Source organism: Pristis pectinata, chromosome 7, assembly GCF_009764475.1.
Source record: "Pristis pectinata isolate sPriPec2 chromosome 7, sPriPec2.1.pri, whole genome shotgun sequence".
In the NCBI taxonomy this organism is placed as follows: domain Eukaryota; kingdom Metazoa; phylum Chordata; class Chondrichthyes; order Rhinopristiformes; family Pristidae; genus Pristis; species Pristis pectinata.
Window position 1 is genome coordinate 73600313 of NC_067411.1, and position 16567 is coordinate 73616879.

Here is a 16567-nt window from a genome sequence, read left to right on the forward strand (position 1 = left end):
ACCAAGCTAGAGACACCCAAGATGAATTTGGATATTTGTGTATTTTACAGACACTTGCCGGCACAGACTAAAGGATGAGCACAGTATAAAACACTTCTTCCTCTTTAGTTTTTAGTAGTCATCCTTGAGAGTTTTATCTTTCTTTCAATGAGATTTGTGAGCTAACCAGGAAGCTGGTACAGGAAAATATGCCCCAAAAAAGGAGCAAGTCTCCAAGGATGACAATTGAGAAAGCAGATGGATTCTACAAAGTTTTGTTTCAAGTGATCTGCACTCATGTGTTGCAAAGAAAATGTGCATTTAAGTATAGATGAAATCACTAAATTAAGAGAACAAGTACTATTTTTAAAAAATTATGTTAACATTTGAATATAAATGGGATTGTGGCTGATATTTTAGCCTTTATATTAGCATAATTTTCTAGAATCTTGCAAAATGCTTAATGGAGATGAGAGGTGAAGAGATGAATGCTTAACCTAAGAAGGCACAGTTACTAAACAGTATTTCCATACTTATAAATATTCTGTTTTGTAGCCATCGCTGCTCATTAAGTGGAGAAGACCTCAACCGTCAGTGGTCAAACCCTCACCCTGAACTTCATCCAACGATTTACCATACCAAGGGCTTGCTGCAGTACCTGGCCAGTATACAACATACCCCTCTGGTATGTAGAAATGGAGTTGTAAACCGCATTAGATTTGTATTGTTTCAAATTCCATGTGAATCAAGACAAAAATCCAGTTGGTGGGGTAAAATGACCTTAGTAGCACTGCCCTTTAAACACACATCTATTTTTAATACAAAGTCAGAATGCTCCCATTTTATGTTTTTGCTGTAAGTCGCATGTGCTTGTGTCCAATTTCCCAAAAAGTTTTAAATGGAGCATTTGTTTCAGGCAGTTAAACTTAATTTTTAAGCAACATTCTTACAAAATTTACAGGAAAATTCAATCTTGATGTGCCTTCCTCTGCCATGTTTTTCATGCTGTTACAGCTCAGGTGTAATCCATAATCTTCCTTAATGCCTCTACTTTTGTAAGTTAAAACTTTACTTTTTAAAAATAAAACTTTATTTATACAGCACGGTAACAGGCCCTTCCGGCACAACAAGCCCACACCGCCCAGTTACACCCATGTTAACCGTACGTCTTTGGAAGGTGGGAGGAAACCAAAGCATCTGGAGGAAACCCACACATTTCTGGGGAGAACGTACAAACTCCTTACTGACAGCGGCAGGAATTGAACCCCGATCACTGGCGCTGTAATAGCGTTACGCTAACTGCTATGCTACCGTGCGCCCCTTTCAGAAGCTTTCAGAAATATTGTTAAATGAGATATCTGGTTTCCTGCCAAAACCAAACCACTGTTTTAAACAATTCAAACTGAATTTATTTTTTTAAACATATCTAATTTATAACCGAAGTTAAAATACTACAATGAAATTATTCCTAACCAATTTACGGGAGCATTATATCCATAAGGGTGTGTATATATATTCAGAACAACTCATGACCATATAAAGCAGGGTGAAATGATGGGAGATAATTTGACATAATTGCATCTGCATTTCAGCATCATACATTCTTTTCCTTTTATATTTCCATCAAAGATTCTTTTATCTGCATTTATCAGAATAATGCCTTATATAAACTTGTTCTGCTGCAGTTACATCCATCTGCCAATGATGATACTATACTACTGCCAAGCATCTGAAGATGGAATGATGCATTTAGATACACAATGTTTAAATAAAATAATTGCATAGGAATTTGTATTAATGAAGCTGTAAGGATTTGCATGCAGTCATACAATCTTTAGAATGCCACGTAGACTTCTATTTCCAGAGCATTTTTCATAATGAATTGGTTTCACTACTTTAGGATGGGTGTTATTGTTACAAAGGATGCATTTTTTGTAATAAAATCTGGAATGACATTTGCAAGAGATTTGTTCACAGACACTGAATTAAATTATATTTTTGGTTGTTGGTTTAAAAAGTGATTTTTTTTCTTTCTATAAATAGCTACCTAAATACATATTTTCCATAATCACTTAAATAAACTCGTAAATTTAACATGAGAAAGAGAAAAGGTTCAGGATCATAACACTGCAAAAATCTTCTGAGAAATAAAAAGGTAAACCATGGAGGATGTACCTTGAAATTTCACACCAGAGGGCTGAGGTTCAACTTGTTAGTCGTTGCATAAATGCAGCCTGGTTCTCAACTCAGAAGCTGGATTCAGGATGGGCAACAGCCGCAAGCTTGATTAGGCCTCTGCTGTGGCCAGGAGTAGGGGTGGCATACATTCATGGATGGTCGGAGGTGAGGATTAGGGGAGGAAAATTGGAATGCTAGCACTGATGGAGGGTATGGGAAATTGGGATACTAGCACATAATTGGATGGTGTGGGAGAAGACTGGGATATCACTGATTGTTAGGAAGGCCGTGGGTGGATCAAGGGTGGGGTCCTTTTTGTGATTAAGACTAAGTACACACATACACAAAACACACTTTGCATTATACTGTTTATTCCTGATGGTGTACTTGCTGTTATTCTTAAAATCAATTGTCAAGCCAGGTCAGCTTTATTTTGGTATTGAAATATTTGAAGGCTGCAAAGCCTGAGTTTTAACTAACCAGAACCCACATTTAATTATTTGGTTAGAGAATTTTGTACATTGGAAAATACTTATTTTTCTTAGGTGCAGGTTGGAAGGTGTTGCCATTTTTTTTCCCTCACTTTTCTTCAGATGTTTAAGATTTATTCCAAAATGTGTATGCATGTGTATAACTTTTTGTGGAAGAAGGGGGTATGGGTGGTGGTTTCTTTTTGCAACTGTGAAATTATGAAGCAATTTATAGAGACATGTAATTCGTACAAAAGATGAAGAACTGATTTACAAAACATATTCTCTATGTTTTTATACATGGATTTAATAAATGAAGTTAATTGTGAAATGAAGAAAGGTAACCAGTTGTAGGTCATGATGTAATTATTGTGATTTGTATGTATGGGGCTGTTTACATTAATGTATTGATGGAACCTCTAACAGTGAAGGGTCATTTAAAGTAATGAATGGGATGTTGATTGATTTCTGATTATGGGAGCATGGTTGATCTGTCATAAGGAAAGTGCTAGAGATGTCAGTGTAGGCATTTAACTTGATTATCTTAATTATGTAGAAAATTAATTTTATTATGGAGAGGTCAAGGCAGGGAAGAACTGGTAACTGGGGTGGGTGAGACTGGATAAGTCAAGGGTTGTGGTTCATTTGGTTTTAACTGAAGTCTGGGATGGCTATGTTTGTGTTCTGCATCAGGCATTTTTTAAAAATTTGTGCAGGAGACACGAATTAAAGCTTGGGTTGTTCATGTTAATTGTGTAGCTTGGTAGGATGTTAAAGGGTGGAATTTTGACTTGTGATTGAGGTATGGTAGTACATATGCTACAAAAGAAAAGATTCAGTAAACCACTCATCAGGAAGAGAATGTATTACAGTACAGTAATAATATAATATCATACAATTACTGTACTGGAGAACATTTTCCTGTTTCTGAACCTAGGACTATCGGGTCGCTTAGGCAATCTCAAATGCAGGAAAGTCAAGTCCGAACAACGTGAGGTTCTTTACAGCATATACCCAATTTTCAATGCCCAAGTGATCCAATAACCTGCAGTGTTGAAATGGGAAATCTTCCTCTAAATGTCCATTCCCATTGCCAAATATGCCTTTGACTCCTTAGGGCCCTAGTTCTGAATTCCCTTCCAAAATCCCACCATCTCTTCTTTAAGATCTTCTTTAAACCTCATTCTTTAACGTTGCCAAAATTCTCATCTTTTGGCTGAATGCATTTTTGTTTTAAATCAAACCCTGTTAAGTGTCTTAGGACATTGTTGTATGTTAGAATTGTTGAATTAATACAAATAGTTGGTAAAATGGGATAGTTATGTGTGGGTATATATTGCAGGAGCATTTAGGTGAAATTCCTGATAAACTCTGTTCTTCAGTCTTCAACAGATGGTATGCAAGTTTCAATGTGCTGGTGGTTGCTTCTGTATTGATAAACATATAAACAATGTCTTCCATCAAGGTCTGTTGGGTCAAAATTATATTTTTTTCCATTTTGCAAAACATTTTCTGTAGCTATATTTAAATAATTGTACTGAGAAAGGGTAATCTGAAATTGATGAAATCTTACATTTTAGATGGCAGAAGCTTAATTGATAAACTATCTTTAATATCATTTTGGGAATAGTTTCTTTGAATCACCTTTATATACACTACTCTATTAATAAAATGCCAACGGAGATTTTCACACCGGTATAAATCATTTGTAATGTTCAAGTAGTTATCATAATATATAAATTGAAAATGACCTTGCTTTATTTGTTCCAGTTTAGTTTTGCAGTCCAGATTAGTAATTTGCAGAAGGTTGTTTGTCAATATTTTGAGACAAGTTGAATTTTAAATGCCACGAGGTCATTCAGACTTCCAGGAGATACCTGCTCAACCATTCAACATAGTAGCTTGTAGAATCTGAATTAAAGAAAGCAGTTATTTTATTGTTAAAGGTTTTATGCATTCACTTGCTTAATTATAAGCATTTTTAATTTTATTCCAATTTCAATGAGGCAGTTGTATTTTATGCAATTCTCTCAACACTGAATTTCTTTGGGTCTGAAAATTACAGTGTTATTTGTATTTAGAAAAGTAGGAGATATTGCAGATAGTATCAGCCCATACTTAAACACAAGGTGAATTACGCTAACATAATTTTCCCTAAAATCTACATTTTCTCCCCAACTCAACCTCTTGTGTTTATTAACCAGATAAATCCAATAATATAACCCAGTCTGATGAACCCAGTAGTGAATAATTGTTGTAGATTATGTGTCTTCATCTATAAAATAACTGACATTCTGAAAGACACCTGCTTATTTTCTGTAGCCTGTGATGTAAAATTTAATTACATTTACGCAATTACATTGTGTGTGCATTCCAATAGGCAGAATTAGATAGTTTATAAATGTATAGCGGAGCGGTTAGCGCGACGCTATTACAGTGCCAGCGATCAGGGTTCGATTCCCGTCGCTGTCTGTAAGGAGTTTGTACATTCTCCCGTGTCTGCGTGGGTTTCCTCTGGGTGCTCCAGTTTCCTCCCACATTGCAAAGACGTACGGGTAGGTTAATTTGGGTTTAAAAAATGGGCGGCGCGGACTCGTTGGGCCAGAAGGGCCTGTTACCACGCTGTAAATAAAAAAAAAAGATATCCATAACTGACAACATTTGCCTACTCGTGCCACTTTATAGCTGTCTTTTCTTTGGATTATTTCTGTCTCACTTCGTCTATCCAACATGGCTTTGATACTGCAAACATTTTTTCCACATTTGCCAGCATATTATTTTAGCCTTTATGCTTAGCCTTGATGTTGCTCAGAGAAGACCCACAAGTGGATGAGACCAGAATTCAGCACAAATACAAATCCATGAGATGTATTTGGAGAGTGAAAATAAATAATAGATATCATGCAGAGGAGGCAGATGCATGTTATTCAAAATGTTTTTGGATGATTTTATTTTGTTATCAATGGTAAAAAGGAAGATCTTACATTTGAGGAGTTCCTTTCATATTTCGCTTGGAGCTAATGAAGTACTTTTGAAGTAATGTACTACTATAGGAGATCTGGCAGCCAATTCGTGATAGCAAGCTCTCAGAAACTGAATGTGAAAATCTGTTCTTGAGATGTTTGTTGAGGGATAAATATTAGCCAGGGCAACAGCGGTATCTCTCCAAAGTAGTAGTATGGAATTTTTGTTTTGTTCACTGGGCAAATTTAGCATCTTATCTGAGAGGGAGGACCTCCAATAGTGCTCTATGCTCTTGTTCCTGTGCTGGATTGTCAACTCAGATTTTCCTTCTGTCTCTTACGGGACTTGAACGCACAACTTCTGATTCAGGTGAGAGAGCAATCAGCTTTATCCCAGCTAGTACTTTAAGTGTGGAATGGCATCGTGATGGACTTCACATGGGGAAATTTATAAACACTGTTTAATGTGATAGTCCACCATGCAATATAGCAATCAAAGAAAGGTTGCTAGGGCATGCAAGTCCAAAATTTATAATTTGGATTGCAAATAAGGACTGAGTCTTTGACACAATGTCACCATTTTTACCTCTAAATAAGGGACCCCACTCCATTCATCCATTGCTCACTCCCCACTTGCATATCCCAAAGACTTTTTATCGACAGTGATATCTCAGCAAAGAGAAAACAGTAACTCTCAAGGATGCCAATAGGAGACCACTTTTCTGCTCTTCCATAAAATGTGGCTCAAAAATCCCTGAGACACTTGAGGTGGGATCTGAACCAAGTTTTAAAAAAACAGCACAGTAGCTGATAGATTTTCTGTGGTGCTGCTTTGGTTATATTTACAGTGTTTTGTTTGCATTGTGGTGTCCTATTGAGGTAGAGCTTGGTGTCTTTAAGATTGCTGAGCATAAGTGTTAGTTAACATTTGATCACATATGTCAATACCTGTCCACTTCATGTTGCAAATAAAATGAATGTGTGTTATTTATCATTTGCAACAAAGTTTGACGTCTGCAGCAAAACACTGGTGTGCTCTTGATATTCTATTGTTATTAAAGAACCAGTAATCTGGTACTGAAATATTTGTATCAGTATCACAATATCCATTTTTCTTTGTAAGCTGATGTTCCTTTCTGCTTAATGTGAAGCAAAATGTGAATAGTGTTCTAAAATTAGAATTTGGTGAGGTTCTGTACGTTGAATTTATTCAAACTAATATTAATGGTATTGGAATGATACGGATTAGCAATTTTACAGCATTTTTTCTTGGAATTGCAAGCCGATCAGACTAAGAGGGTGGGGAAAGAAAGAAATGGATTGTTAGAGTTTGAAGTTACAAAGGCAGTTGAGAGCAGTGTGGAGGAGGTGACCATACCACCCATTACTTCAAAACAGTAAAGAAATGCTGGAGACATTAACTAGTAGAGAATCTGTGACATTAATTGACAAAGTAATTTTTTGGCAGATTGTGACTTTTTCCAGCTTCATCTTTTATTATATAAAAAAAAGAGCAAGAAGGGTTCCCCAGGTCCTCACTTTCCGCCCACTATCAACTATTCCCCTTGCATTTGCTCTGACATTCTGCAAACGTGCTTCTGAAATCTCTCTTTCCCAATTCTGTTCAAGTGTCCTGGACCCAAAATGTTAATAGTTTCTCTTTCCACAGATGCTGCCTGACCTGCTGAGTGTTTCCATCATTTTCTATTTTTATTTCAGATTTCCAGCATCTTCAGTTTTTTGATTTTCATCTTCTGTTATTTCAAGATTCCATCCTTTGAGAGTGGTTCTCTCTCTTGGAACTCGCTGCCAGAGGAGGTGGTGAAATCAGATACAACAACAGGTTTAAGAGACATTTTGACAGGCATTTGAATAGGCAAGGTATAGAAAGTTATAATGCAGGCAAATGGGATTAGTGTAAATGGTCTCATGGTCATGGTGGACCGAAGGGCCCATTTCCATGCTGTACAACTGACTCTTTATAAATATTTTAAGTTAACATTGCAGTGATCCTTTAGGCATTACAAATTATCACAGGGGTTAACTAGAGCTCCAATTTTAACTAAGCATGCTTGAATGGGTGCATTCATGCTGGTTACCAGATATAAATCTTGACCATCTTCTAGCTTCATTGAAGTCTGTAGAGTGCAAATGTGGAATTGGACATTTATGCAGAAAGCTCTCATTCTTATTAGATATGTTAAATTAGAATTGGGTCCTTGGTCTCAAAAAATGCAAAGTAATTATACGTTGGAAGTAGAACTATGTGACAACATGAAGAGTCCAAAAATTTCACCAATATTAATATATTAGTTGTAGAAAAACAGGTTTTCCATGAATAGTCATGGCAAATGTAGTGATTTTTATAAAACAGCTTTTAATATGCCAAATGTGCTTATGCTAGGGTCATCCATTAATATCTTATTTTTCCAGGGTCTCAAAATATAATTGCAAGCAAGAACACATCCTGGCATCACTGATTTTTAATAATACTGATTATTAGTATGTGCTCTTCACATTTGGTTTGTGATTCAGAGACGCTGAGCTTTTATGATTAGTTTGTATCCATACCTGAATGTGATGCCTGTGCTAATGCAGTGCAGCAGTTTTAATGTAAAATCTATTTTGATGGTCTCACTGAGTAAGGCATGATCATACTGGAGTGAAATAATCACTCTAAATTTATTGTCACTTTTCTCTTGATAATCTGAAAGTACTAATAATAGGAGCACTGAGTAACATCAATTACAAAATTAAATCTGAAGTCTTGAAAGGGATGTGACATTGATGCAAGAATAAATTATTTATCCTGTATTTATGTTTAAAATTTGTTCACATTCCTTTCAAGCAAGGTAATTTCCTTTGTACAAGTAATAATTGATTATTTGTTTGTGGCACAAATCAAAATCTAATCAGACTCATAGTTTCATGATTAGAGCTGAGTTAGATCATTTGGAGAAACTATTATTGTGCATAATACACTAATCTACACTGCCTTTGTATAATATTCAAATTTATTCCATGTTCATCCATCTGTAGTATAATGAAACTTTATCTTGGAAGTACTTTACATCTGAGTTCCAAAAGCTTATGCAACCTTGAGACTTTTATAAGTGATAAACACCTACATTTTAGGGATGTATAATATATCGTTAAGAATTAAGCAGAAGCTGGGTATTTCTATATGAGTCAGATAAGTCTTCAAGAACTGTCCTTGGTCAATCAAAGATATCTTGCATGTAGGTTATTAAAATTGGATTGTCAGGACCTTGGGAATCAGTATTTTGCCCTTGTCTGACTAATGTAAAATCATTAGCTACTTTGAATGTGTTTAAATCAAAAATTCATCTGCATTCCATTCTAACTAAATTTAAACAAACATTGCAGTAAAATATTAAAGGATCTTGTGCCATTGTGTCAGTAATTGCAGGTGCCTTTTACTGCCAATATGTACCCTGAGAAAGGTTTCAAGAGTTTTTTTGTGACTATCATGGCCATTCACACAAGAATAATGTCTTCATGTATGGCTGTAGCATAAAGGAGATTGATATTAATGTTTCCTCTAGTGTCCTTCAGGAAGACCTTGGCTATAGGGTGCTGTCCATCCAATTTGGTGTAAGAAATAGAACATTTCACTCTGATGCAATAAGGAAGATTTGTTCACATCATTGGGTAGGGTAACCAGAGTTCTACTCTGCATCTGACTGTAATATCTTTCTTGGGAATACTGAGTGCTAACATAAACTTAGCTCTGTTCAAAAACTTTCATCCCTAGCTGAGCAGAATATTTCTTTCTTTTTCAATCTTTTTATTAGTTTTCAAATTAATACAGATTGATATATAGCATCAATATTTATACATGTAATACAAAGAGATCAGGATAACAATCATAGCATAGATAACCATAAAGAACAATAAAATAAAAAATCTGTAGATTCAACGATCTCTTAGTAAATGACTATAATATAAAAGAAAGGAAAGAAAAAGATTTATTATATAAATTTTAAAAAAAACCAAATTAATAAGAAAAATTGTAAACAATATAAACTAAACAAAAAAAATAAAATTTCAAAAAAAAACAAAAGAAAATAACTGGGCTAAAATTTCTCAGTAGAAACAGAGCAATATTATGTCGTCAACTCCATTCCTCCAAGTTGGAAAGTTATTGAAAGGGGATCTAGATCATGTGAAAATATTGAATAAATGGACTCCAAATACCTTCAAATTTAAGTGAAGGATCGATAGTACCACTCCTAATTTTTTTCCAAGTTTAAACATGATATAGTTTGAGAAAACCATTGAAAAGTAGTAGGGGGTATTGGATCCTTCCATTTAAGCAAAATGGATAGTTTGGCCAAGAGCAGAATATTTATAAGAAAAAAATACACTGTTGTTTTGATAAAGTAATATTTTGAAAAAAAATTGAACTTCTAAAAACTCATTAAAACTTAGTCTGCTTTTTACTATAAAATAATTCTTCATAAAATTCCATTGACAAATTGTCAGCACTGGTATTGCTATTACTTTGTGCTTCTGGAGATTCATTAGAAAAATTAATCGTTTGTCCATGCATGGGCCAAGGACAATGGAGCTGAGTTATCCTGGCAGTATCCAGACTGGTCATAATAACTCACTGTATTGATATATAAAAAAAATCATCTTCCCTCTAATTCTTTGGCCAATTACTTCATCTTCTGATTGCTGACATTTGTTTTGGTGAAAACGGTTTCTCCCTTTGAACATTATCAGAACATGCTGTGCTATGGAATTATAGAAGCAGGAAGTAAAAGTGAGGGTACAGGAGGAGAGATCATAGTGGCTTTCATCACATGATCTACTTCCAACTACCAGCATAAAGATGGAGCTGGAAAATATGACAAAAGTCATTAAATAAAAATGACTGTAAAGTTATTGTTTGTGGTGAAGCAACATGGAGCCCAGGTTTTACCACATTTGAGCTAATGGCCTTGGAAGTTTATAGGTTGAGAAGCCATTGGATGAAGTTGAGAGGTAGAGTGAACATGAAGAGTGTGGTCAATATGACCAAGTGCATGGTGGTGGCTGACAAGGACTGACAAATAAACAATTAAGATGCTAAAGCAAAAAATGTGAAGTTTAACAAAACAAAACAAATTCCCAACACAAAATAGCTTTTGAAAGAATCAAGTTGGTATCTGTTGGCAACTGAGAAATTGGCTGCAGCCACTCAGCGGTTTAATTATGTAATGATGGTATAACACTTTATGTTGGTCTTTCCAATCATAAGCATGGGTATTTCTATAGTAGGAAACATTAACACAAAAACTGTGGCATGATTTGTCATACATATGGATGATACATATGGCTATAATGATTTCTCATGTAAATGAAGGAAATTGATAATAATTATTTTGTCCATAATTGCTTCAACAGGTTTTTTGTGACTATCATGGCCATTCACGCAAGAAAAATGTCTTCATGTATGGCTGCAGCATAAAGGAGACAGTGTGGCAAACTGACGTTAGTGCTTCCTCTTGTGACCTTCAGGAAGACCTTGGCTATAGGGTGTGTATGTGCCGTACTGTCCATCCATTTTAAAGATTACTTTTTAAAATTTTCAGTGATAAGTAATTATTTTTGCTACTAGCAGTATAGTAGATAAAACTGAAGTTTTATTCTGTTAAAGAAGGCTGTTTATTCAACAAGAATGACTTGCATTTGTAATATTTTACTTTAACGCTGCAATCCGTTCTTTTTTTCGAAGGTGCTTTTCTGATTATTGTTATTTTGCATTTATTCTAAGGTTTTGCAATTCATCTGCACTTAACCAATATTCAGTTCTCAATAGATTTCAGGACAGAAAAAGGCTTTCAGAACTGCCTTAAAGATGGTTTATTTATAGTCCTCTTTAACGTTGCTAATGCCTCAGTTCATTTACTGCCGAAACCTTCAATCATGCCTTCACTATGTCTAAATTTATCTCCTCCACTGCACTTCTGACTGACCTTTCTTGAACTACACTTTTTGGATAAAAGCTCAGTCATCTAAAATCCTGCTGCCTGTATCCTATCTCATGTTGGGTCTTGTTCACCCATTAACTTTGTGCTTGCTGACCAAAGCTGGCACTTGCTTAAGCAGAAAACTAACACTATGTCAGGCTTCCTGCTCATGCTGAATTTAATCCTTCCACCATTCACATCTGGCAAGCCCTACATTCTGAGACTTGTTCCCTAAACTCTCTCCTCTTTAAAACCAAGTTCTTTGACCAAGCACTTGCAGTCTTCTTTTTAAATTATTTAGGTATTGCTGGCTAAACCGGTATTTATGGCTCTTTCTAAATTTCCTCTGAATATTTCAGAAAGCATTTAAGAATGAACCCTATTAGTAGATCTGGATTCGCAGATAGGCAAAGTTAGGTAAGGATGGCCATATAATTTCCAGAAGAACTTTTTTTTAATGAGTGTCTCAGTCAACGTTGCCAATACTTGATTTTTACTCCAGAAATATTAAGCGATTTTAAACTCTAGTTGCTATGGTGGAATTTGAATTTGTGTTACCCATACATGTTCAAATGGTGCCAGTGGTAGAAAACTAGGCTAAAACATTAACAAAGATGATGCTCTATTTTTCAGTGATACCAAATTACATGACACCTGATATTTTCATAGGGATGAAAATTGATTCAGAGAGTCTATAGTTTTTTTTATAAGGAGGACAGCTAAATTGCAAATGTAGCTTAATGCTGACAAGTGTATGAGAATATTTTGGTAGTAAAAATAACAGATATAGTGTCTATTCAGCTGAGGCCAGCAGCATTGTGGCATGAGTGAGACTTTTTTTTTACTTACAGCGTGGTAACAGGCCCTTCTGGCCCAACGCGTCCGCGCCACCCATTTTTTTTTAAAACCCATATTAACCTACCCGTACATCTTTTCAAGGAACCTCCAAACCAAAGTGACAGATTACAATTTATAACCTAATGCAGATATGTAATATACTCCAGATGGTCATAGCTCCAGTCTTCAATAATTTAAGTGCATCACTCTGATTATTGTTTATTCAGAATCTGAATCAGATTTATTATCACTGACGTATGACATGGTTTGTTGTTTTGCGGCAGCAGTACAGTGCAAAGACATAAAAACCTATGAATTACAAAAATAAATAATGCAAAAAAAAAGAACAATGAGGTAGTGTTCATGGATAGTTCAGAAATCTGATGGCGGAGGGGAAGAAGCTGTTCCTGAATCGTTGAGTTTGGGTCTTCAGGCTCCTGTACCTCCTCCCTGATGATAGTAATGAGAAGAGGGCATGACCCGGATGATGAGGATCATTAATGATGGATGCCGCCTTCTTGAGGCACCACCTCTTGAAGATGTCCTCGATGGTGGGGAGGGTTGTGCCTGTGATGAAGCTGGCTGAGTCTACAACCCTCTGCAGCCTCTTGCAATCCTGTGCATTGTACTGTAGACTCCATACCAAGCTGTGATGCGACCAGTCAGAATGCTCTCCACCATACGTCTATAGAAATTTGTAAGAGACGTAACAAATCTCCTCAAACTCATAATGAAGTAGAGCTGCTGGTGTGCTGCCTTTGTGATTGCATCAATATGTTGGGCCTAGGATAGATCCTATGAGATGCTGACACCCAGGAACTTGAAGCTGCTCACCCTTTTCACCGCTGACCCCTCAATGAAGACTGGTGTTTGTTCTCCCGACATCTTCTTCCTGAAGTCCACAATCAGTTCCTTGGTCTTGCTGACGTTGAGTGCAAGGTTATTGTTGTGACACCACTCAACCAGCCAATCTATCTCACTCCTGTAAGCCTCCTCATCGCCATCTGAGATTTTACCAACAACAGTGGTGTTACCGGCGAATTTATAGATGGTGCTTGAGCGGTGCCTGGCCACACAGTCATGAGTCTAGGGAGAGTAGAGCAGTGGGCTGAGCACGCATCCTTGAGGTGCACCTGTGTTGATTGTCAGTGAGGAGGAGATGTTATTGCCGATCCATACTGACTGTGATCTCTTTATCGGGAAGTAGAGGATCCAGTTGCAGAGGGAGGTACTCAGGCCCAGGTTTTGAAGCTTGGTTATTAGTACTGATTATTAAATGAGCACTATATGTGTACAGCATTGAAATAAAATGTTTTCACTAAATTTCCAGGAAACATGATTATGGTTTGACAAAATTACCTTTTCTTCAAATTTCAACAAAAGCAACAAAATATACCTCAGATGGACATGAGTTCGTGAAAGAATTTTTAAAAATAATGTCTTGGGTTAGCCATTATTGCAAAGCATGCAATAGCAGCTAAAGATTATAGAATTTTTCATAAACTTTTTGAAGTACTATCCTATGTTGGACTTTGAATAAATCCCTTGGCTTTTAGTTAGTTGTTGGCTTCCATTTTATAGTTGTCAGAACTAAATTCTGGAGAAACAAAACATTACAAATCTAAAGGTACCTCAGTCTCACCGAAAGATTTTGACCATCACTTTTGATCAAGTGTTTGACTTAATATCCTTTTCTCTTTGCCTTCCTAAAGCAATCATCTTTTCTTAGCTGGTGCTGTGAAGAGAGCTCTGCCCCAGGTTAGGAAAATGCTCCTCAGTCAGTAGTGCAGCATGAGAGCATAGTTCAGGATTATTTCCCTGCATGGTCATCAGCAAGATTGTTGTAATGCTTCAAATACCTGTAATTCAACATTCTGCTTACATTTAAAAATATTGTTAGCTATTTGGGCTTTACAGTTATTTTCCTGTGCCACAAAATGGCAGAACGTTCAAATTATCTTTAGCATTCAAAAGTGAAATATCATTTTACATACAGAAACTTCTGTTCTGTGAAGCTAATTACTTTATTTTCTTTTCCTGATGTCTGACTATTTAGACTCTGCCAAAGGTGTTGAACCAAATTGCACCAGCATTCTGCATGAGCAGCTGTAGTTTTGTGGTGGAAAAGTCTAAGGAATCCACTGCACGGGTCGTTGTGTGGCGTGAAATCGGTGTGACGAGGAGCTATACAATGGAAAGCACATACTGTGGCTGTGATCAGGGAAAGTACAAGGTAAAAGAGAAACTTAAATGTCATTCCAAAAAATATTGGAAATAAATTGCTACATTTTGAATTTTGCTGCCCAATCGCTCATAAGTTGTAGAACCTAGTAATAGTAATTTCTAGGGTAGGGACATGTTCGGCACAGCTTTGTGGGCCGAAGGGCCTGAATTGTGCTGTAATTGTTCTGTTCTATGTTCTAACCTGCTCAGTTTTCATCCCAGTGATTCCGTGTGATCCAGTTCACCTCATTGCCATCCAAGTAGCAAAGTTCAAAATGCCCCCCAAGAACCTTTAATCTTTTTTTAATGTCATCAGTCAAAAGAAACATTCCATCACATGAAAATGTGATTAGAACCTCAATTAATATCAAACTCCTTTTTCCCCCATTTAGAAATGATTTTCAGTAATCAATTGGGAGATTCATAGTACTTAATAGTAATTTGCATAAGTTTAAATACACCTGAAATGTGTTCATATCAGACATAATGTAAAGGCAATGACATATTAACCAGAGCAAACCCTCAAACCCTAATTCTACCTCGAAAAAAGCTGGTATGGGTGCAATATATTGGTACGAAGGAACAGGCAGAATAGAAGGAAGTGGGTAAAGTTTGACACCAAAACTACCTTTATTCAAAAATAAAAAGAGAAAACTCTCAGGGGGGTGGGGGTGGGGAGGGGGGGAGGAAACACGGGCCAGACAGCATCTGTTAAAAGAGAAACGGAGTTAATGTTTCAAGTCTTTGTAAACAGAAATTAGATGACCTTCCTTTTACCTGTAGAACATATCTCCACATCTGAGCTTAAAAAATTGCATTTTACAATGGAATAATTTTTTACTAAATGTTTCCATGAATTGTGCTGTTTTTGATCCTGCTTTAGCTTGTAACTTAATATATAATACATCTTTTTTTCTCAGAAAAATGCCAATCAAATTGCTTAGCAAAAGAATTCACTAAAGATCATTTGTACTATTTAGCTTGATTTATATCTCTTTCCTCATTCCCCACACTATTCTTCCAATATAGAAATCATCATTATACAAAATAATTAAAGAAAGTTTGAAATATAATTTGTTCTTGCTTTGATGTTATCTGTTAGCAGACATTTGAAGCAAGCAATTAACTTCATCCCCTATGTGATCTGATTTTTGTAAATTATTTGTAGTTTCCATTCATCCTGCCTTCTTGGATGCTTATCTCCATCCTAGCTTCACTTGATAACATTGCTTCCTTCAAACAGTGTTCAGTATAGGTAGCCCACATACTTATGTTCTTTTAGTTTGGTAGAAAGATAATGTGTAGTCAATCCATTTTGTTCAAGGTAAAGTAATTGTTAGGTATGGAAAATACTCATTACCTAATGCATTGATAATACCTAGAATGCTCAAAGACAAAAGCAGCTGCATGTAATACTTTATATTTCTTGCCTTGAAAATAAAGTTATCCAAGATGTAAGTCAATCTTCAGAACCTTTAACCATGTTGATAGTTTGTGTAACTGCCCTTTCTATACATAGTTAAGTAACGGAATTGAATAGCTAAAATGTTCCCAGAGCTGCTGTCCAGATATACTGATTGTTTATTTTGAAATGGAAACCTGCTTCCATTACAAAGCTTCATTGTTCTTAAAAAGCCAATAATTATCATTATTTCTTCACCTGAGCAGATGTAGGTTAACTGTCCAGCTTTGTTGAGAAAGGGAATTATTTGTGCCTCAGAAAGGCTTTTGCAACATCTGGTAACTCATAATGGTAATAGCAGCACAAGGTATTGACTTGCATTTCCATCTGTAACGGAAAATCTGTAGATGTTTTGCAGTCCACAACAAACTAACAGTGCTATCCGTTCATCATATTTGCACTTCCCAGAGCCTTTCTGTGGACTTTTTATTGCAATTTACATCTATTAAAGATCTCAAGGGGAATCACACCCCCCAC

General features: G+C 36.1%; 1 protein-coding gene across 8 annotated transcripts in view; it reads left to right on the forward strand.

Annotated features, from left to right (window-relative positions):
• The window catches only part of agtpbp1 (ATP/GTP binding carboxypeptidase 1), a 181802-nt gene that overhangs the window by 129403 nt on the left and 35832 nt on the right, over positions 1–16567 (forward strand). For 7 of the 8 annotated variants that reach the window (XM_052020257.1, XM_052020256.1, XM_052020255.1 and 4 more), the window contains 3 exons: positions 535–664; positions 11003–11134; positions 14462–14638. In XM_052020257.1, coding sequence (XP_051876217.1) covers positions 535–664; positions 11003–11134; positions 14462–14638 — 439 coding nt within the window. Of the gene's footprint in view, positions 1–534; positions 667–11002; positions 11135–14461; positions 14639–16567 lie in introns of those variants that run through there. The other variant, XM_052020262.1, reaches the window with a different exon arrangement.